At 40.3% G+C, this 21473-nt stretch overlaps 1 protein-coding gene across 2 annotated transcripts; it reads right to left on the bottom strand.

The window, feature by feature from the left end:
• Positions 1-113: 113 nt before the first annotated feature.
• RPA2 (replication protein A2) lies at positions 114-21473 on the bottom strand. Of its 2 annotated transcripts, none has more exons than XM_068968194.1 (9): positions 21358-21473; positions 20992-21098; positions 16230-16331; positions 15996-16109; positions 9626-9700; positions 9007-9123; positions 3306-3413; positions 3045-3139; positions 114-851 (listed from the first exon to the last, which is right to left on the bottom strand). In XM_068968194.1, exons 1-9 carry the CDS (start codon positions 21365-21367, stop codon positions 737-739), a joined length of 843 nt encoding a protein of 280 aa, XP_068824295.1. In that variant the 5' UTR covers positions 21368-21473; the 3' UTR covers positions 114-736. The 2 variants fall into 2 exon arrangements, with proteins under 2 accessions (XP_068824295.1, XP_068824296.1); XM_068968195.1 differs by having other exon boundaries at positions 723-925.

The following is a 21473-nucleotide window of genomic DNA, read 5'->3' as shown; positions in this document are numbered from 1 at the left end:
GCAGCATAAAGAAATAACATTTTTACAAGTTACTTCAATAATAGAACTATTTTATTAAACATATGAACGTACTTATTTTGTACAACACGCATTTCTTTCTTTCCTCTGCCCCAGGAAGCCAGCACTCTAGAACCCCATGTTTATAAAAACACACTTTTGGCAGCTATTATGGTAAGGTAAAAAAAGTGTGATTCTGAAAGTAACAACACATAACCAAAGTGGGGAACAAAAAAAGGCAGAGGTGAGTGGGCCCAGTGCTGCTCATCTTCTCTCAAGAGGAAACAATTTAAGAATAGAAACTCTTGAGCATTATTTAAGCAGTACTGCCCAACTCTCTTGGTAGCATCTCTCTTTCAATTCCATTTATCTTGATGTTGTAACTAACTAATCTGTTACTTCTTTAAGAAATTCTGCTCTTTTTATATCTTTTTCAGTGGCCCATATCCCTTTGAGCTTCAAAAACACAGAAGTTGCTCAGTCGTGTCCGACTCTTTGCGACCCCACGGATTGTAGCCCACCAGGCTCCTCGGTCCATGGTATTTTCCAGGCATGAATACTGGAGTGGGTTACCGTTTCCTTCTCCAGGGTATCTTCCTGACCCAGGGATCGAACCTGGGTCTCCCACATTGTAGGCAGATGCTTTACCATCTGAGCCACCAGGGAAGTCCATCAAAAACACAGAAGAGTAGTAGTAAGTTTCAAAAGGATGTCAGCTGAGATCTTTTATAGATGAAATCTACTTCCTAGAAGTCAACTCGCCAATTATATGCACAGCTGGAGACAAGAGGCTGCAAAAAAAGGTCCAACTGGAAAATATCTCCGGTACCCAATTAGATCCAGTTATTCTGCGTCTGTGGATTTAAAATGATCATCATCCACGGTGGAATAGATGTGTCCCTCATTGCTTAGAAAATCCACAGCTAGCCTAGAAAGAAAAAACACACACCCAAATGCAGAAGATAGGAAGCTGCCTTTTAGATACGGTTGAAAATGTAAACGTCCCTCATTTCCCAACTTTCTATCTTCTTGTTTTAGTCACTAGGTCATGTCTGACTCTTTTGTGACCCTATGGACTGTAGCCCACCAGGCTCCTCTGTTCATGGGATTTCCCAGGCAAGAATACAGGAGTGGGTTGCCATGCCCTTCTCCAGGGGATGTTCCTGACCCAGGAACGTGTGTCTCCTGCTTTGGCAGGCGGATTCTTTACCAATGAGTCACCAATTCATAGCCATTTTGCTCATAGAAGGCTCTCGCAGGGAGAAACATCAGTTAAGTTGCAAAATTGAGTTAATCCATGGAGACAATGGTTTTAGGGCTGCCTTGGATCCCTCTCCCAGATTGTATAAAGCAAAGTAGGACCTCACTTAAATTCCAGTCTAAACAAGCAACTGAAACTAGGATCTAAAGCTGTCATTTAGCTTGCACATAATGTTTCCTAGTAGAAATAGCTATTAAAAAAAAAAGCTCCTCATCTATCCATGGGCCCTCCAATTTCCCTCTGGGAAATAAAGTTGCAGGAAGGAAAGAAAAGGTCTTCCAGAAATGGTTTTAAGGCCTTCAGGCAGAAATATCAATAACCTCAAATATGCAGATGACACTACCCTTATGGCAGAAAGTGAAGAGGAACTAAAAAGCCTCTTGATAAAAGTGAAAAGGGAGAGTGAAAAAGTTGGCTTAAAGCTCAACATTCAGAAAACTAATAAGATCATGGCATCTGGTCCCATCACTTCATGGGAAACAGATGGGGAAACAGTGGAAACAGTGTCAGACTTTATTTTGGGGGGCTCCAAAATCACTGTAGATGGTGAGTGCAGCCAAGAAATTAAAAAACGCTTACCCCTTGGAAGGAAAGTTATGACCAACTTAGATAGCATATTAAAAAGCAGAGACATTACTTTGCCAACAAAGGTCCGTCTAGTCAAGGCTATGGTTTTTCCTGTGGTCATGTATGGATGTGAGAGTTGGACTGTGAAGAAAGCTGAGCGCTGAAGAATTGATGCTTTTGAACTGTGGTGTTGGAGAAGACTCTTGAGAGTCCCTTGGACTGCAAGGAGATCCAACCAGTCCATCCTAAAGGAGATCAGTCCTGGGTGTTCATTGGAAGGACTGATGCTGAAGCTGAAACTCCAATACTTTGGTCACCTGATATGGAGAGTTGACTCATTGGAAAAGACCCTAATGCTGGGAAAGATTGAGGGCAGGAGAAGGGGACGACAGAGGATGAGATGGCTGGATGGCATCACTGATTCAATGGGCATGAGTTTGAGTGAACTCGGGGAGCTGATGATGGACAGGGACGGCTGGCATGCTGTGATTCATGGGGTCGCAAAGAGTAGGACACAACTGAGAGACTGAACTGCACTGAACTGGGTCAGTGTCAGTATCATATTTAATAATAGTAATAACTTAGAAAGCACCTACTATTGTGACCACCATTCTGCACCTCATCATAACAGTAACTTTTCAGACAGGAATTATTATCCTCACCTTATAGAACAGGAACTAGAATGAGACATGAGCATTTTTCTCTATTGAGATCTAGAATTTCAACTGATTTATCACAAACACAATACTCTTTGTTTGAACACAATACGAGTTCATTAGAATCAGGAAGCTGCTCATCTAACAGGTTATCAGGACAATGATGCTAGAAGGACTGTCTAACGGCTTTAGGTCCAGATAGTGTGAGGCACACTCTCCACATATGGGACAGTAACACCAATGAGAGTGTACACCTGAGGACCAGGAGTCAGGATCTCATTCCTCTAGACTAAATGCCACAAGAGGTCATGTCAATTTTTGCTCAAAATTACATACTTCACACTTAACTGGACTTACTATTTGTTGAATGAAAAAATGAATGAGGGAAGTGACCAGCAGCACCATCTTTATGAGTCCTTTTTCTATCTTTCCATGACTAAACAACTTTCCTTTTAACAGTCAACAGTTGTTCTTTTTTTAACTCACTTCTCATTAAAGGAAACCTTGGTGAGGTGAAATGGGTACAATTCCAGAACCCTAGCTCACAGGAACCAAATACTCACTTGATTGAGGCTACGGACATGTGTTGGAGTTGGTTCTTGAGATCCTGAAAGTTTAATCCTTCAGGTCTTGGGCAAGCCTTGATCAAATTCAGCACCTGAAGATTCAAATCAGAAAGATTTCAGTAACTACTATGAATCAGCTCCCCTATCAAGCAAGAATCTCTTTATAAGAAAGAAATGAGTCAGATACTTAGCACCATTAAGAAAGTAACAATTGACAGCTCTGTGTCTTGCAAAATCTGGAGCCACTCCAGTGTTTACCTGGTTCTGGGCCACAGTGAGGCCATTTGCTGGTATGAAGTTATTCCCAGCGAAGTTCCCAGCTTCACCCATTCCTGGATTGCTGATAGGTGCTCTCCCTGCTGAAGGCTGAAATAAGAAGTTCACAACAGTAATAACTTTACCAATTTAAACACAGTTCTTGCTCTTTTAAATATCTTAATAAGTAGTTTACAAAAAACAATTTAAGCAAATTTTTTTCTGTTTTTCTGACCACAACGTATGGCTTATTGGATCTTAGTTTTCCAACCAGAGATTGAATCCAGGCCACGGCAGTGAAAGTACTGAATCCTAACCACTGCATCGCCAGGGAATGTCCTAAGCAGAATTTTCCAAATAACAATTGCTTAGACTGGAAAGGACAGCTATTATCTAATGAGTATTTCATAAGATAAAGTCAGTCTCTGAAATATATATATCATATCAAACAGAGAAAAAGGTACTTCCTGGCTTACCCTTTTCTTTGCGATGTGAGAGGAACCAGACGAAAAAAAGCACAAAGAAAATTAATGAGTTCTGCTATAGTGGTATCTATCTTTGGTACTAAATCATGCAAGCACTTACCAAGCATCAGCTAGGCAATAAGCATTACAAGGAGGGAAAAGAAGATACAATTCTCATCACCCACTTTTTTTTTTTAACCAAACTTTTAAAAAACAATAATAGTCACTATTTTCACTTCTCCCCTATTTGGATTCCCCCCAAATATACCCCTGAAACTGTTCCCACCAAAGTCATCAATGCTTTTCAACCAACACAGCCAGTAATCCCTTTCAGTCCCTCATAACACTTGACCTCTCAGAAGCAGACACTGTTGACCACACTCCTCTTGAAATGGACCTATCCCGGGCTTCCTAGCACCATATTCTTCTAGCTGTCCACTTAATGAACTCTGCCTTCTCAGTATCTCCTCTCAGTCTCCTCGTCTACCTGTCTTTCAGAAGGCTGATAGTTCCCCCAGGATTTCATCCCAGACTTCCTTTGAGACCACAAATCCTTGTCCCCAACCATCAGCTGAAGACCACCACTCAGATGTCCCATGCACTTCAAAATAAAGTTCACTACTTTCCTCCCCAAACTGGCCTACTGGCTATGTATTCCATCTCAGTTAGCAAGCCCAAGCCCAGTCCTGCAGAAGTCAGCCATCTGTGTCTCCAGTCACTCATCTCCCATAGTCTGCACCACACCCTATTAATATGATCTTCAACAGTTCCAGTCCATCCTCATCACCCCTAGTCTCCTGACTAGTATCTCAGCTGGAATTCTCTCCTATGTCAACCAACCCTCCTTATTGCTCCAAGTAATAATTTCTGATCACGTCTCTCCTCCACCTAAACGTTTTCAGCTGGCTCCCCCTGCCTGTGAAAATAATATGAAAATTCCTGGACAGTCAAGACCTACCACAATTAGACATCAGAGTCTTTTTTTTTTTTTAATTCTTGACCACTAAGTTTTAACACAGAGACTTCTGGCGGTTCACACATGCCTCTGACACTTTATTCCATGTCTGGAATGCTCCTCTCGTCATCTGCCTGGGAAACACTCTTCTTATCCTTCAAAACCCAACTTAATTGCCACTGCCTTCAAGAAGCCATCCCTGACACCCTCCCAGGCCAGGTTAGTTGTGCTCTTTCTGGTCTCACAGCACTCACTCCATTCCCTCCCACAGCAGCCATCACGGTTTGTCACTTCCCTTCAGCTTTGCAGTGCCTGGTGGGCAGCAGGTGCTCAGTCAATGTTTATTGAACTGAATAAAGATGACAAAAGCTCAAATATGTTAAGTACTCATTACAAGTAAAAGAGCATTGTGGAAGCTCATCAGGGGAACTCCCATCCAGGCAGGAGACTCATTCCTTCAACGTTTATCCATTAAATGCCAATGCTTTGAGGTCATAAAAAAAATAAACAACAAAAATCAGTCATGATCCTCTTGTTTTCAAGCTAGATGCCTTCACACTGCTTTCTGGTAAAACAGAAATCTCATGTTATGATAATACTGACCTGAACACTATTTTTTCTCTGGATACCTCTGCTGATACGACCTGCTTCATGTATCCCCCCTACCTCCCATGTAAATTTTACGACCTGGTTTAGGCATCATCTCCTCCAGCAGGCCTTTCTTGATGTCTGGGTCAGGATGGCCAACTCCCCTCTGTGGTTCCACGGTGTACTGCACTTGCCACTCATTGCTGCTTCCACTACTTAAGTGATCTGAACCCCACCCCAGCAATGCTTGAGGCAACTCACTGAGAGAAAGGATTATTTTATTTACTCCTCAATATAATTGTCTATGCTCACAACTTCCACCTATTCTCACTTTAAACCATTTTTATCATAGAACATTTGATACGTATGTATATGTTATGAAACACAGTCATAAAATAAACACCCTAAACTTTCTATCCAATCCCATTCTTTCTAACCCATGTTCCCCCTACCTGTTACTAAAGCCACTCTTTCGGAGATCCATGTTTCCAAATTCAACAGACCCCTCTCATCATCTTACTTGACTTCTGGGCAGCATTCTCCAGTTGAACTCCATCCCATCCTTAAAATACTCTTTTCAGAATATCCTATGGAATCACATTCCCCAATTTTCTTCCTGTCCAGCTGACAACTTCTTTGACTTTCTCTGGTTCCTGTGCCTCCACACTCCTAAAGGTTAGTGTTCCAGAGCTCAGGTCTCTAATAACTCACTAGGTATCTCATCTCATCTCTTCTGAAGCTTTAAACACCATCCACACAATGACTCCCAAAGTGCTTTCTCTAGCCGTGATCCCTCCCTCGAGTCCCAGCCTTATACAGACAACCTTCCACTCTGGTCTCCATTTGGGTGTCTAACTGGCATGTCACATTTGTTAAGTCCAAAACAGAATTCTGAATTTTATCCTCAAAACCTGCTAGCTTCATCTAGTTACTCAAGCCCCAAAACCTAGGAGTTATATCTGAACCCTCCCTTTTCTTTATATCCTGTTTCTAAACTATCAATAGGTTCTGCAGCTCTATCTTCAAAATAGGTTAGAATCCAACCTCTTCTCCCAGTTCCTACTACCATTCCCCCAAATTACTGCTGTTGCTATTGCTGGAGCCTCACTCTCTCTCCATACAAGAGCTCAAATTAGCTTTTGCAACAGTCAATCACACCCCAACACTCCCTAGTCAAAATCTTCTAAAAGTTTACTATCAGTGAGAAGAAAGTAATTCTTACTACAGCCTACGAAGCCCTACCTCCTCTGGGTCCCACTTCCTTGTCTACATCCCTCTACCATCTTCCTGTCATTTGCTTCCCTCCAGACAGTGTGGCTTTTTAATGTTCTCAGATATCCCAAGCTTGTTCCAATCTTGCGGCTTCTCATTTTTTATTTCCTCAGCTTCGAATGTTCTTTACTCATCTAAAATTATACCATACATTTTTCTCCATCACTGTCCTGTCCTATTCTGCTTTACTGCAGAGTATCTATCAGTTCAGTTCAGTTGCTCAGTCGTGTCAGACTCCCTGTGACCCCATGAACTGCAGCATGCCAGGCCTCCCTGTCCATTACCAACATCTGGAGTCCACCCAAACCCATATCCATTGTGTCAGTGATGCCATCCAATCATCTCACCCTCTGTCGTCCCCTTCTCCTGTCCTCAATCCTTCCCAGCATCAGGGTCTTTTCCAGTGAGTCAACTCTTCACATCAGGTGGCCAGAGTATTGGAGTTTCAGCTTAAACATCACTCCTTCTAATGAACACCCAGGGCTGATCTCCTTTAGGATGGACTGGTTGGATCTCCTTGCAGTCCAAGGGACTCTCAAGAGTCTTCTCCAACACCACAGTTCAAAAGCATCAATTCTTCGGCACTCAGCTTTCTTCATACTCCAACTCTCACATCCATACACGATTACTGGAAAAACCATAGCCTTGACTAGACGGACCTTTGTTGGCAAAGTAATGTCCCTGCTTTTTAATATACTATCTAGGTTGGTCATAACCTGCTCCAAGGAGCAAGCGTCTTTTAATGTCATGGCTGCAACTGCCATCTGCAGTGATTTTGGAGGCCAGAAAAATAAAGTCAGCCACTGTTTTCCCCATCTATCTGCCATGATGTGATGGGACTGGATGCCATGGTCTTCGTTTTCTGAATGTTGAGTTTTAAGCCAACCTTTTCACTCTCCTGTTTCACTTTCATCAAGAGGCTCTTTAGTTCTTCTTCACTTTCTGCCATGGGGGGTGTCATCTGGATATCTGAGGTTATTGATATTTCTCTTGGCAATCTTGATTCCAGCTTGTACTTCCTCCAGCCCAGCATTTCTCATGATGTACTCTGCATATAAGTCAAATAAGCAGGGTGACAATATACAGGCTTGATGTACTCCTTTTCCTATTTGGAACCAGTCTGTTGTTCCATGTCCAGTTCTACCTGTTGCTTCCTGACCTGAATACAGGTTTCTCAAGAGGCAAGTTAGGTGGTCTGGTATTCCCATCTCTTTCAGAATTTTCCAGTTTACTGTGATCCAAGTAGTCAAAGGCTTTGGCATAGTTAATAAAGTAGAAATAGATGTTTTTCTGGAACTCTCTTGCTTTTTCGATGATGCAGAGGATGTTGGCAATTTGATCTCTGGTTCCTTTGCCTTTTCTAAAACCAGCTTGAACATCAGGGAGTTCACGGTTCACGTATTGCTGAAGCCTGCCTTGGAGAATTTTGAGCATTACTTTACTAGCGTGTGAGATGAGTGCAACTGTGCAGTATGAACATTCTTTGGCATTGCCTTTCTTTGGGCTTGGAATGAAAACTGCCATTTTCCAGTCCTGTGGCCACTGCTGAGTTTTCCAGATTTGCTGGCATATTGAGTGCAGCACTTTCACAGCATCATCTTTTAGGATTTGAAATCGCTCAGCTGGAATTCCATCACCTCCACTAGAGTATCTATAACAATATTTATTTTCTTGTTTATGATCCATCTCTCTCAAGAATGTAAGTTTGAGTGCAGACACTTTATCCATCTTGTTCACTGCTGTATTCCTAGGACCTTGAATAATGATTTGCATATGCTATGCTCAATAAATTGAATGAATTTTTCTTTGTATCCTCAGTGCTTAGCAAAGTGCTTGGCAAAGAACAGGATGCAAAAGCAAATCAGTTTTCCAGTCCCTCCTACTGTAACCAGGCCTCCACCTCACTACCAGAATCATCTAAGGGCATTCTAATACTCGGATCAACAAATCTTTTGTGTGGTCCTAGATGGACTTGTCAAACTAAATTCATACTACAGAAAAAGATGTTGAGAAACTTCAACATGTAACAAGAAGTATAATTTCAGGACAAAATAATGGTGAATAAATTTTCTCATTTAGCCAGTAGCTTGAAAGAGAAGCAGCAAAATGCTGTCTTAGTTGGGGTTTTTCTCTGAATATGGACTGAAAATCCTGAAGTAAAGAGCTCAGCCTATAATGATGAGTCTACACCTGAAGTCTGTCTGGGCCTCAGCCATTCAAGACAGTGGACAGGTATTATGAGAGGAATATGAGTGTTTCATCTGGAATAAAGTAACATGACAAAGCTCAGGGAGAAAATTTTTTGAGGACTGAATGATGCTTGTCTTCTGGCTCGATCTGCAAAACGTTAAGGAAATCAAAGCTTGAGCACAGAACCAGTTCCTCCAGGGAAGAGAAAAAAAACAAAGAGAGTGAAACTGCTCACCTGGCTGTTCGACTTGCTCAGCATCATGTGTGCATTGACTACTTCCAGAATATGTGTGGTGAACTCATTCATATCCTCCAGGGGCATGATCTTAAAGGCTACCAGGCTTTTCTTGTTCTATTAAAATAAACAGAAAAATGTGAACAAAGGGTAAGTACATTCAAGTCAATTTCAGGCCAAAACATCATGGCTCTTTTCTTGGTTACAGTATTTTATTAAACGAGGAAAATGTGCTATATATTGAAAAATTTCAACTCAAAGTTAATTCAAATATAGTCAATGAAACATAGTCAAAAAAACAAAACTAGCTCAGAGATGTTCAATGATTTTCCCAAGGTTAAACAGTCTAGTCTCTAAATCCAGTGTTTGCCCTTCCACATCTAATGAATGCCATAGCTGGCAACTGTAGGCTGAGATCTTGTTCTTTCTCTACTTCCTGTTTTAAACTGAAAAAACTCATCATTTCCTTTTGAAGAAGAAAATAATGAAATAACTTCAATATAATTCCCATTAAACATAGAGACTTAGTTAAGTCTTAAGTATCCCAAATGTAGGCATGACTCCAGAAACTGCTTCATGCAAATACATTTTAACTGTTGTCGTTTTTTTCTGACTTTACCTGGAAAGATCTCAGATGACCAGCCACTTTCACATATGTTTCTGGAGGGACCACAGTGTTTTCACCACTGGCATCCTAACAGAAAAAATACAAACACACACTTAGGTTTTAGTGATGTTGGTGAAAGCCTCTTTAAAATTTCTAATTTATGTAGAGAAAGTTACAAAGTAAGAGCGAAAGGATCCTAATGTAGCACTAACTAGCTTTCCCTGCCTTTTAGAATTTAATATTTTTAAAAGTAAAATCAGAAATTAGGATAATATCTCTAAAAGTAAGTTCCAGTTCCAAGTTCTACATCATGCATATCAAAAAAAAAGAAACAACAAACCCAGCAAACAATTATGGCACTTTCATGCAGTGCTCTTAGGCACACAACTTTCTGATAGACATACTTCTCAGTACAGCAACTCTACTTTTAGAAATTTAAGAAAAGTACTGAGAACATGTAATCAAGATTTAGCTTTAAGAGTAGTCATCTCAGCAATTCTGAATACTACTAAAACATTTAAAGTGAAGTGAAGTCACTCAGTCATGTCCGACTCTTAGCGACCCCATGGACTGCAGCCTTCCAGGCTCCTCTGTCCATGGGATTTTCCAGGCAAGAGGACTGGAATGGGATGCCAAAGCAACCTAAATATCCAACAAAAAATATACATTCATATAATGGGATACTTTACACTGCTACAAAGGATAAACGGAGAATTCTATTTATTGTCTGTGAATATCAGTTGTGACTCATGGAAAAAAGCTTATTTCCCATGAGGGGAAACATACATGTCAAAATATTAACAAAAGTTAACTGGGATAATTATAAATGATTTTAATATTTCTTTGTGGGTTTTCTAGACTATGTACCTATTATTTATAAGAAAAACATATAAACTGACTCAAAATTCTTTTCTGTATACAGGATGTGTGTTTGTGTCCTAAATTGCTTCAACTGTGTCCAATTCCTTGTGACCCTACGGACTATGGTCCACCAGCCTTGTCTGTCCATGGGATCCTCCAGGCAAGAATACTGCAGTAGGCTGCCATGCCCTCCTGAGGGGATCTTCCCCACCCAGGGATCAAGCCCACATCTCTTATGTCTCCTGGGAGGGGAGTTCTTTACTACTAGTGCCATCTGGGAAGCCCACTTAGAGAATGTTGCTGCTGCTGCTAAGTCGCTTCACTCGTGTCTGACTCTGTGCGACCCCAGAGACGGCAGCCCACCAGGCTCCCCCGTCCCTGGGATTCTCTAGGCAAGAACACTGGAGTGGGTTGCCATTTCCTTCTCCAATGCATAAAAGTGAAAAGTGAAAGTGAAGTCACCCAGTCGTGTCCGACTCTTAGCGACCCCATGGACTGAGCCCACCAGGCTCCTCTGTCCATGGGATTTTCCAGGCAAGAGTACTGGAGCGGGGTTCCATTGCCTTCTCTGACTTAGAGAATACATGAGTATAAAAAGCTAGAATAGAAAATCTGGATGTTTAAAAATAAAAAGCATTCCAATTCCCATCACCTGGAGGTTATCAACTATTTGCATTTCATTCTATTACTTTACACAGCTGAATCTATACCACAGATAAAACTCTGTATTCCCACAAAGAACATTTTAAAACCACTTGGAAAAAGTAAAGCTGGATCTATACTTCACCAAAATTTATAAAAAGGCTTACTCATATATAGAAATATGAAAAGAAACCACAGAAATTATAGAAGGAAACACAAACAATTAAAAAACAGTAATTTGAAACAAGGAAAAGCTTTTCAAAGTCAGTAGACAAACTAGAGAAATAATATGATAACAGATTACTACTTTTCAGGTTCTTACAAACAAAAGTAAACACTCCTAGGGAATCAAAGCACTTAGACAACTAAAAAATCTTCCCATAAATTAACATTTTGTTGTTGTTCAGACGTCTCCGACTGTTGGTGACACCACGGACTGCAGCATACCAGGACTCCCTATCCTTCACTATCTCTCAGTTTGCTCAAACTAATGTCCATTGAGTTGGTGATGCCATCCAATCATCTTGTCCTCTGTCGTCTCCTTCTCCTCCTGCCTCAATCTTTCCCAGCATCAGGGTCTTTTCTAATGAGTCGGCTCTTCCCATCAGGTAGCCAAAGTACTGGAGTTTCAGTTTTAGCATCAGTCTTTCCAATGATTATTCAGGGTTGATATCCTTTAGGATTGACTGGTTTGATCTCTTTGCCATCCAAGGGACTCTCAAGAGTCTTACCCAACACAGTTCAAAAGCATCAATTCTTTGGCACTCAGCTTTCTTTATGGTCCAACTCTCACATCCATACATGACTACTGGAAGAAACATAGCTTTGACTCGATGGACCTTTGCCAGCAAAAGTAATGTCTCTGTTTTTTAATTCGCTGTCTAGATTTGTCATAGCATCTTTTAATTTCAAGGCTACAGTCATCATCTGCAGTGATTTTGCAGCCCAAGAAAATAAAGTCTCTCATGTGTCGACTGTGTCCCCATCTATTTGCCGTGAAGTGATAAGACCAGATGCCATGGTCTTAAGTTTTCTGAATGTTGAGTTTTAAGCCAGCTTTTTCACTTTCCTCTTTCACCTTCATCAAGAGACTCTTTAATTCTTCTTTGCTTTCTGCCACAGATGTGGTGTCATCTGCATATATAAGGTTATTGATATTTCTCCCAGCAATCTTGATTCCACCTTGTGCTTCATCCCACCCAGCATTTCTCATGATGTACTCGACATATAAATATGCAGGGTGACAGTATACAGCCTTGACATACTCCTTTCCCAATCTGGAACCAGTCCACTGCTCCATGTCTGGTTCTAACTGTTGCTTCTTGACCTGCATACAGGTTGTGCAGGAGACAGGTAAGGTGGTCTGGTATTCCCACCTCTCTAAGAATTGTCTACAGTTTGTTGTGATCCATACAGTCAAAGACTTTAGCATAGTCAATGAAATATAAGTGAAGTGAAGTCACTCAGTTGTGGCCGACTCTTTGCGACCCCATGGACTACATGTAGCCTACCAGGCTCCTCTGTCCATGGGATTTTCCTGGCAATAGTACTGGAGTGCATTGCCATTTCCTTCTCCAGGGGATCTTCCCGACCCACAATTAAACATAAGTAGACGTTTTTCTGTAATTCTCTTGTTTTTTCTATGATCCAATGGATGTTGGCAATTTGATCTCTGGTTCCTCTGCCTTTTCTAAAACCAGCTTGAACACCTGGGAGTTTTTGGTTCACGTATTCTTGAAGCCTAGCTTGGAGAATTTTGAGCATTACTTTGCTAGCATGTGAGATGAATGCAACTATGCAGTAGTTTGAACATTGCTTGACATTGCCCTTCTTTGGGACTGGAATGAAAACTGACCTTTTCCAGTTCTGTGGCCGAGTTTTCCAAATTTGCTGGCACACTGAGTGCAGCACTTTCACAGCATTATCTTTTAGGATTTGAAACAGCTCAGCTGGAATTCCATCACCTCCACTAGCTTTGTTAGTAGTGATGCTTCTTAAGGACCACTTTACTTCACATTCCAGGATGTCTGTCTCTAGGTGAGTGATCATATCATCGTGGTTATCTGGGTCATTAAGATCTTTTTTGTGTAGTTCTCCTGTGTATTCTTGCCATCTCTGATTAATATCTTCTGCTTCTATTAGGTCCATACAGTTTCCTTCCTTTATTGTGCCCATCTTTGCATCTCTAATTGCCCATCTTGGTATCTCTAATTTTCTTGAAGAGATCTCTAGTCATTCCCATTCTGTTGTTTTCCTTTATTTCTTTGCATTGTTCACTTAGAAAGGCTTTCTAATCTCTCCTTGCTATCCTTTGGAACTCTGCATTCAGATGGGTATCTTTCCTTTTCTCCTTTGCCTTTTGAATCTCTTCTTTTCTCAGCTATTCTTACAAATAGCCTCCCCAGAAAACCATTTTGCCTTTTGCATTTCTTCTTCTTGGGGATGGTTATGATCATCGCCTCCTGTACAATGTCATGAACCTCCATCCAGAGATTTTCAGGCACTATATCAGATCCAATCCCTTGAATCTATTTGTCACTTCCACTGTATAATCATAAAGGATGTGATTTAGATCATACCTGAATGGCCTAATGGTTTTCCCTACTTTCTTCAATTTAAGTCTCAATACGGCAATAAGGAGTTCATGATCTGAGCCACAGTCAGTTCCCAGTCTTGTTTAAATATAGTTTAAAAAAATTCAATCTCACTAAAACCAAATTACATATAAAAAATAACATTCTCAATGACAAGATTGTATTTTTTAAACCATCATACAAAAACTTAAGACTGATAAAACCTAGGGTTAAGGTGTGGGGAACTAACTGGGCATTCTCACACACTAATTTAAATAAAAAAATGTAAAATCATAAATGGAAGAACAACCAAAAAGAAAGTATTTTACAATGTATATTTCCTCCAGAAAGCCTAGTTTAATTCATCTTAAAGAGATTATCTCACAATCATGAAAAGATGTACACACAGATGCTCACTGGGGCATATTCTATAATAACAAATCCAAATGTTCCCTGATTGGGTCTAGAAGCAAGGGATGATGTATCCTTATGATGGAACAGGTGGTCACAAGAAATGGGAGCGTTCTGAGTGAAAAGGGCAGATTATGAAGCAGTTGCATATCATATTATCCTTTATGTAAAATTGTAGGCATCCCCCTCATTAAATATACAAATATGCAGAGAGATATGTCTAAAAGGGTATTTATCAAAATGTACTGTAACAGTAATCATCTTTGAGATGTGGGATTTCAGGTAATCTTTATTTTTTTATTTTTATTTTTTTCAGGTAATCTTTAAATGCTCACTTATTATAAAAGTAAGCACCATACATTTTGCATGAGTATGTAGTATTAAGCATCTCTAGTAATTACCTCCCCACTTGATGGCAGGGACTGTGTGGTTACATTCTTTGTCTACCTGGAATCAAGCAGTCTAGTTCAGAATTCCAATTATAACTGTTTCAATTGGTATTCCAATTACAACTGTTCAATAAATTCTCCTATATTTTTCTGAGGTGCAAAAAATAAAGAACGCATAACTATCAAGTTAACTCTTCACAGATGACTGGTTTTTGAAGTGAAAATAGCATACAAAGTATTATCCAAATTTTCTAAAATGAATGCACTTTAAAAACATAAAGAAAAAAGAAGCTGGCAATTTCCTGGAGGTCCAGTGGTTAGGACTTCATGTTTCCACTGCAGGAGGCACAGCTTGATTTCTGGTCAGGGAACAAAGATCCCAAAAGCTGCACAGTGCAGAAAAAACAAAAACCAAGAGACCTTCTGCCCAACTAAAAAATAAAAGGGTAACAAGCATATATTTTCTTTCAGTCTATTTTCTCCATGTTTATACATATACTCATATACATGGTGCTTTGCAAAAATGGGGCCACATCACACATACTATCTTTAATAACCTCTTTTCTCTCAACATTTATGGTAAACACTTCTTTATGACAATACATGTATTTCTACATCATTTGCAGTATTTTAAAAATATACCATGGTTTAATGAATAATATCCTATTGCTAACATGGAGATTCCTTTTAGTTTTCCATTATGATAAATAATGTGATGATCAACAATTTTACAACTGAATCTTCGCACACATCTTTATCTCCTTAATGTAAATTTCCAGCAGTGGACTGCTAGATCAACATTTCTGTGATGGGATCTTGATTATCGGTTGATTTTTGAGAAAGATTATACTCATAACATCAATGTAGGATGGTATCCGCTTTCCCAGACAAACACTGACAAACCATTCCCCAAATTAAGTGCCTCCTGCTCTCAATAGAAGTAGACGTTGCCATTCTTTTTTTTTGTTGTTGATTTAATAAGTTAAAAATGGTATTTAGTAAACCTGCTTTTCTTATTGTTGTTGCAATTTGTATTTCACCTATTATGAATTACTTGTGCATTTCTTGTTTTCCTAAGGTGCAGTTGTTTTTTCCTTTGTAAGAACTTTCATTAATTAAAAATTCAAAATGTTTGTAATATGTTACAAAAAATTTCCACACTCATTTGAATAATATTTACTCAGGGCCCACTATGTAACTGGCATTATTCTAGGTGTTGGGGATACAATGCCAACATAAAAAAATCTTTGTATTCACAAAGTACATTCTAGTGTGTCCTGTTACTTGCCCTTTAACTTTGTTTATAGTATTTGGGGAAGTTTCAAAGATTTTAAATTTTTATGAAAATAAATGTACTGGCCTTTCATGTTAGAGTTTCTGTGTTTGACGTCTTGCTTATGTTTTATTTTTGTAAGAAAGACCCACCTTTAAAAAGTAAAACTAAACAAGTTCGACATCTCCAAAGTCCCAAAGTAACCCCACCCTGATTCCAAAACAACTACTTACATCTGTGTCAACCCACTGGCGAACATCCATGGGTGCAGCTGTCATGTCATCTATCTTGTAAACAATGTTGGTTGCAGCCTTCTCTGCATTTCTGATAATCCCCACAATAGTGACCTAGACCAGAAGGGAAAAAAGTTTAGTTTTCTTGAAAACCAAAGTAACATTTATATATTTTTAAATGATGTTAGTTTTATTTCATTCTTCATGTTAAGTGACTCTTGCACTCTTCCATACCTGTGAAATCTCAACATTTCCAATTCTGAATACTTCATCAACCAGAGTAGCAGAAAGCAGCTGCGATATGGTACAGGGTACAATGTGCTGAGCTCGAGCTCTCTGAAAAAAGTATTCATAAATTCAATCAAGAAAATAATTAACTGCTGTTCATTTAGCACCTGTTATGTGCCAAGCACTATACATATAACACTGAATCTTCAATATGATCCTATCTCTACTTCATACAGGTGAAAGCCAAGATTATATAGTTAACAAATGCCATACTTTAGATTTCAAACCCAGGTTTGTCTGACTCCAAAGTTGAAGAATGGATAAGTCTGTGCTGCACTAGAGATCACCAAAATGAGTAGGCCAGATTGTGGACAGCATAAGGACCTGCTTCTGGAACAGACTTTTAAGAAGAAACTCCACCTTTAGGATGAAGGCAAGATGGAGCTGGATTTTCATCACTGATGAGATGGGTATTGGAAGGGGTCTGAGAAATGGTCAGCAGAGAGAGAGCTCTGGAGTTGTTCTAAGTCTCATGATAAATGACAACAGAAATTTAGACATATAGCTTTAGGATAGATGTTCTGACAATCAAACATGAGTATGGGGGAAATGGGATAAAGGCTTGGTCACACTGGACATCCTAAAGGAAGGGACAAGAGGCAATGGGCAGAAGAGGACAGACACCCAACTCACATCCAGAAGCAACCTAGCAACAGTGTAAACTCTTATTTTGCCTACCTCTGGTCAGAGGACAAAGATGAGTACAATGGAATAGGATTTGCCCTCAACATACTCCTAACTTAGGGGAGGTACAAATGTAAGCAACAATCTTGATTTTTGTACACTACAGAATGAGAAACTCTATGTGGAATCTCAGAAAAATTTACTGGAAATTTCAAGAAGAGGGAGCATTTAGGGTGGACCTTGAAGCACAAAAATTTTGATGGTGAAAAAACAGTGGGTAAGGAACATGCATTATAGACTGAGAGCAAATATGCACTTTCATAGACTCTTAGGAAGGACTATGTACAAGACATAAAAAGCATGGTGCATTAAAGATGAGGGTTCTTCCTGTTGGAAATCAATAAGATGTAAACCCAGTAACTGTTCTATATGTAAAACTGATTTAAAAGTCAAAGCTTATCTCTGAAGGTCCATGATACTAGCAACATTTCACTTTACTGAAGCATAATTTTGAATGGTGAATACTGCCAGGATAGTAGAAAGTAAGCCCAGCCAACTACCAGCACATATGTCACACAGGTGGCAGCCAAGCTTGAGGGTAAAGATTATAGCTCCACCACTCAGGAGTAGTGTGCCCTTGCTCACATTTCTCTACTCATCTGTTTACCTCTGTTTCCTCATCTACAAAACAAGGAATGATAAAATCACTAAAAATCAAATGGGAAGTAAATATATGGTGAAGTACCTAGACTATCTGGCACACTATAAACACTCAAGAAATATCAGCAATTATTAGGCCAGTTATTATTGTTCCTCACTCTTTCTGTCTGCAGTAGCTTTTAATAAGGATGTAAAGGAACCAACTATGTTTTCCAATTTTATGGTATTGGTAAACGAACTTATATGCTATATTAATATTTATACATTTAAAATCTGTTGAGGTTCTATTTTCACCTATCACACTTGAGATTTTCATTGTATCTTCAGCAGAAGAAAACTAAGAGCCACTATGGTAAGAGCAGCAAGAACATGGCTTTGGAGCCAGACAGTCCTATAAACTTGTGTTCAAACCCCCACTCCACAGCCCTGGACACACTGCCACCTATTCTGTAAAATGAGGATATCAACCTGTGGAGCTGTAAACAAAACATATACTCTATATAAAACTGCTAATACCAATCTCTATATATCGTCCTATGTATTCAATAAAAATTATTATTCCTCAGGTAAAAACATTATATATGAGTAATTACTGAGGTGTTAGTAATACCTTCCGGAGAAGGCAATGGCACCCCACTCCAGTACTCTTGCCTGGAAAATCCCATGGACGGAGGAGCCTGGAAGGCTGCAGTCCCTGGGGTCGCTGAGGGTCAGACACAACCGAGCAACTGCACTTTCACTTTTTACTTTCATGCACTGGAGAAGGAAATGGCAACCCATTCGTGTTCTTGCCTGGAGAATCCCAAGGACGGGGGAGCCTGGTGGGCTGCCATCTATGGGGTCGCACCGAGTCAGACACGACTGAAGCGATTTAGCAGCAGCAGCAGCAGCATTCTCTAAGTGCGCAGCAGTAGTACCTTCAAATTCACCTCAAATCACAGAGGATTCTTGTGTTTTGTTAGTCAGTCAGTCAGTCGTGTCCAACTCTGTGACCCCACGGACTGTAGCCCACCAGACTTCTCAGTCCATGGAATTCCCCAGGCAAGAATACTGGGGTGGGTAGTCATTCTTTCCTCCGGGGGATCTTCTCAGCCCTGGTCCCCTGCACTGCAGGCAGATTCTTCACCATCTGAACCACCTGCGAAGCCCACTTGTGTTTGAACATGCACCTATTATGTACCAGGAACTGATCACAAAGAGTTCCCGGTTTGTTCCAAAGAGTCTCAGAGAAAGCGCAAGCACAAGTATGTTTAATTTTGGAAAAAAAAAAAAAGTATTTTTTAGTTGACTATGAATCACTGGCTACTCTGACAGTATTGTAAAAAAATCCAAAAAACAAAAATACCCCACCATTTTAAAAGGCAAAACATGATCAATTTTGGAAATTTCACATGAATTGATCAAACATAACAGGTTTATAATCAATAGGAAACGTTTTAGACAGAGTGTTAACCTAATTTAGTATGGAGAAGACACTGGATTTAAACACAAAAAACCTGGGTTTGAGACTCCAGCTTACATCCATCACTTTTCTGAGAAGTGTCTTAATACACAGCCCCAGTCAGGTGGAGATTCTGAGATAAAAATTCTAACAGCTGGAAATGAAGAAAAATATTAAGCTTAAGAAGAAAAGATGAGAACCAATGGTCTATCTTTCATTTTTTCCTTTACAGCCTCAAAGAAGACAAATTTAAAGGACTTGGAGTTCCCTCTGGTCTTCCTGGGAAAAAGAAAGATATAATAGACAGAAGTTGCTCACAAGATTTTGGATTTGTGCAGCATCATATGTGGACTGTCTTACTAGCTATGCGAGTTCAGGTGTCCCTTAATCACCTTGAGCCTATGTTGTGCAATGGAGTAAATAATAAGTCTCTTACAGGATTATATAAAATAATCATATGAAAAATATAAAGCCAATGCCCAAATGTATGGGAATTATCAATGAATTCTTTCCTACTGATACTCACCTGTGAATCAACAGCTCAGGTAAAAGCTTATCAACCTGAACAAAAAACACAGAACTAATACTGAATCTTAACACCAAATTCTATATTTTAAAAAAGATGAAATCAACAGCAGCTATTAAATGCAAACTTATTTCTGAAAGAGTGGTAACAAGCATTTGGGTAGCTTTTTACAGATCACTTTCCTATATATTATTTTATTTATCAAGTCTCAGAACCACCCTGTGACACAAGTAGTACTAGTACTATTATCTGATGAGAAAAATCAAGGGCCACCAAAACTAAGGATGTAAGTTGCTTCACTAAACTCACACCAACAGTTAAAAGGCAAAGTTGATTCTGGACACTGTGTATTCTGGCTCCAAAACTCAAGTTGTTTTCAGTGATACTCTCTGGGACCATTGATTGAAAGCAATTCTGGGATAGGCATAATTATATTATTATAATATTAAGTCTCACACCAACTTTGTATTATTAATCCCATTTAGCAAGTGCAAAACGGGCTCCCAATTTTAAGAAATTTGTCCAACGATACTCTACAAGGAGTGGCAGAGGAACGGTTCAACATGTAATATATCCACTAGACTTCAAGCTCTTTCCTCTGCATTAGAGCACCTCATTCGTCCGACTCTTTGCAACCCCATGGATTATACAGAATAGTCCATGAACTATACAGTCCATAGAGTTCTCCAGGCCAGAATACTGGAGTGGGTAGCCTTTCCCTTCTCCAGGGGATCTTCCCAACCCAGGGATCAAACCCAGGTCTCCCACATGGCAGGCGGATTCTTTACCAGCTGACCCACCAGGGAAGCCCAAGAACACTGGAGTAGGTAGCCTATCCCTTCTCCAGCGGATCTTCCGGACCCAGGAATCAAACCGGGTCTCCTGCATTGCAGGCAGATTCTTTACCAACTGAGCTATCAGGGAAGCACCTCATTGCGGCTTCCCTAGAGGCTCAGCTGATAAAGAATCAGCCTGCAGTGTGGAGACCTGGGTTCGATCCTTGGGTTGGGAAGATCCCCTGGAGGAGGGAAAGGCTACCCACTCCAGTATTCTGGCCTGGAGAATTCCAAGGACTGTATACACCATGGAGTCGCAAGAAGTCGGACAGGACAGATCAACTTTCACTTTCACTTTTCAGGGTACCTCATTACATTTCATTGAAAACTGACTTTCAGTACATGAAGAATGCAAACTAGGCTATACAAACAAATTTTTTTCCCACAAGACTGACTCAGTTCTACTGGTAAATTTCAAAATAAAGCCAAGTTAACAGTGGATGCAAAATTAGGGAAAACATCACTTTTCAATACTAACAGCATTCAATTATAAAATTCGATAATAACTGACAATTACAGCTCAGGTTTAACACCCTTCCTTCGTCTCATAAAATTTCTCTCACAGATGAGTTAAGAGCTTCAGGAAAGGATAACATAAAACGAAGTACGCTTTCAACCTACCGATTTCTTTTCGGCCTGGGAAGCTGTCGGAGATCCAAAGCCCCCAGGGGACTGTGTGTAGCCGCCGGTTCCCCCGAAAGAGGAGGTGCTATAGCTTTCAAATCCACCTGGTTTTAAACAACGCTATAAACATCTGCGCTGCCCTCCAAGCCTCTGAAAAACCCACCGGACCCCCACCCCAGACTTCGCTCTAACCACTCTCAGCGTCTCCCTAACCGTCCCTCGCCCCATCCCACCACCCCCGGCCCCCACGTCCCCTCAGCCGGCCCCCAGCTCCTGCCAGATCCTCGCCGCCACAGGCCTCGCCCACCCCGCTCCTTGCTAAATCTTTCCTGCGATTCTCATCACGCGCCCCACTCATCATACTGTTCCACATCTTCGACACGATTCCCTCAGAGAGTTCCAGAAGGTTCCCGCTGTAGAGTTCGCCGAACCCCCTCAAGACCCCTGCCGCTCCTGCTGCGCTGTATCTGCTTTTCGCT

The sequence above is a fragment of the Capricornis sumatraensis genome, chromosome 3 (assembly GCF_032405125.1).
Source record: "Capricornis sumatraensis isolate serow.1 chromosome 3, serow.2, whole genome shotgun sequence".
Lineage (NCBI taxonomy): Eukaryota > Metazoa > Chordata > Mammalia > Artiodactyla > Bovidae > Capricornis > Capricornis sumatraensis.
Note: the sequence above shows the minus strand (reverse complement) of the source record. Positions and strands in the feature narration are given on the sequence as shown.

Coding starts and splice junctions, on each gene's coding strand:
- RPA2 (XM_068968194.1), bottom strand. Junction 16,110..16,229: donor GAAATGTTGAGATTTCACAG/GTATGGAAGAGT, acceptor CTTCTGGTCTAG/GTCACTATTGTGGGGATTAT. Junction 9,701..15,995: donor GCCAGTGGGTTGACACAGAT/GTAAGTAGTTGT, acceptor TTTTTCTGTTAG/GATGCCAGTGGTGAAAACAC.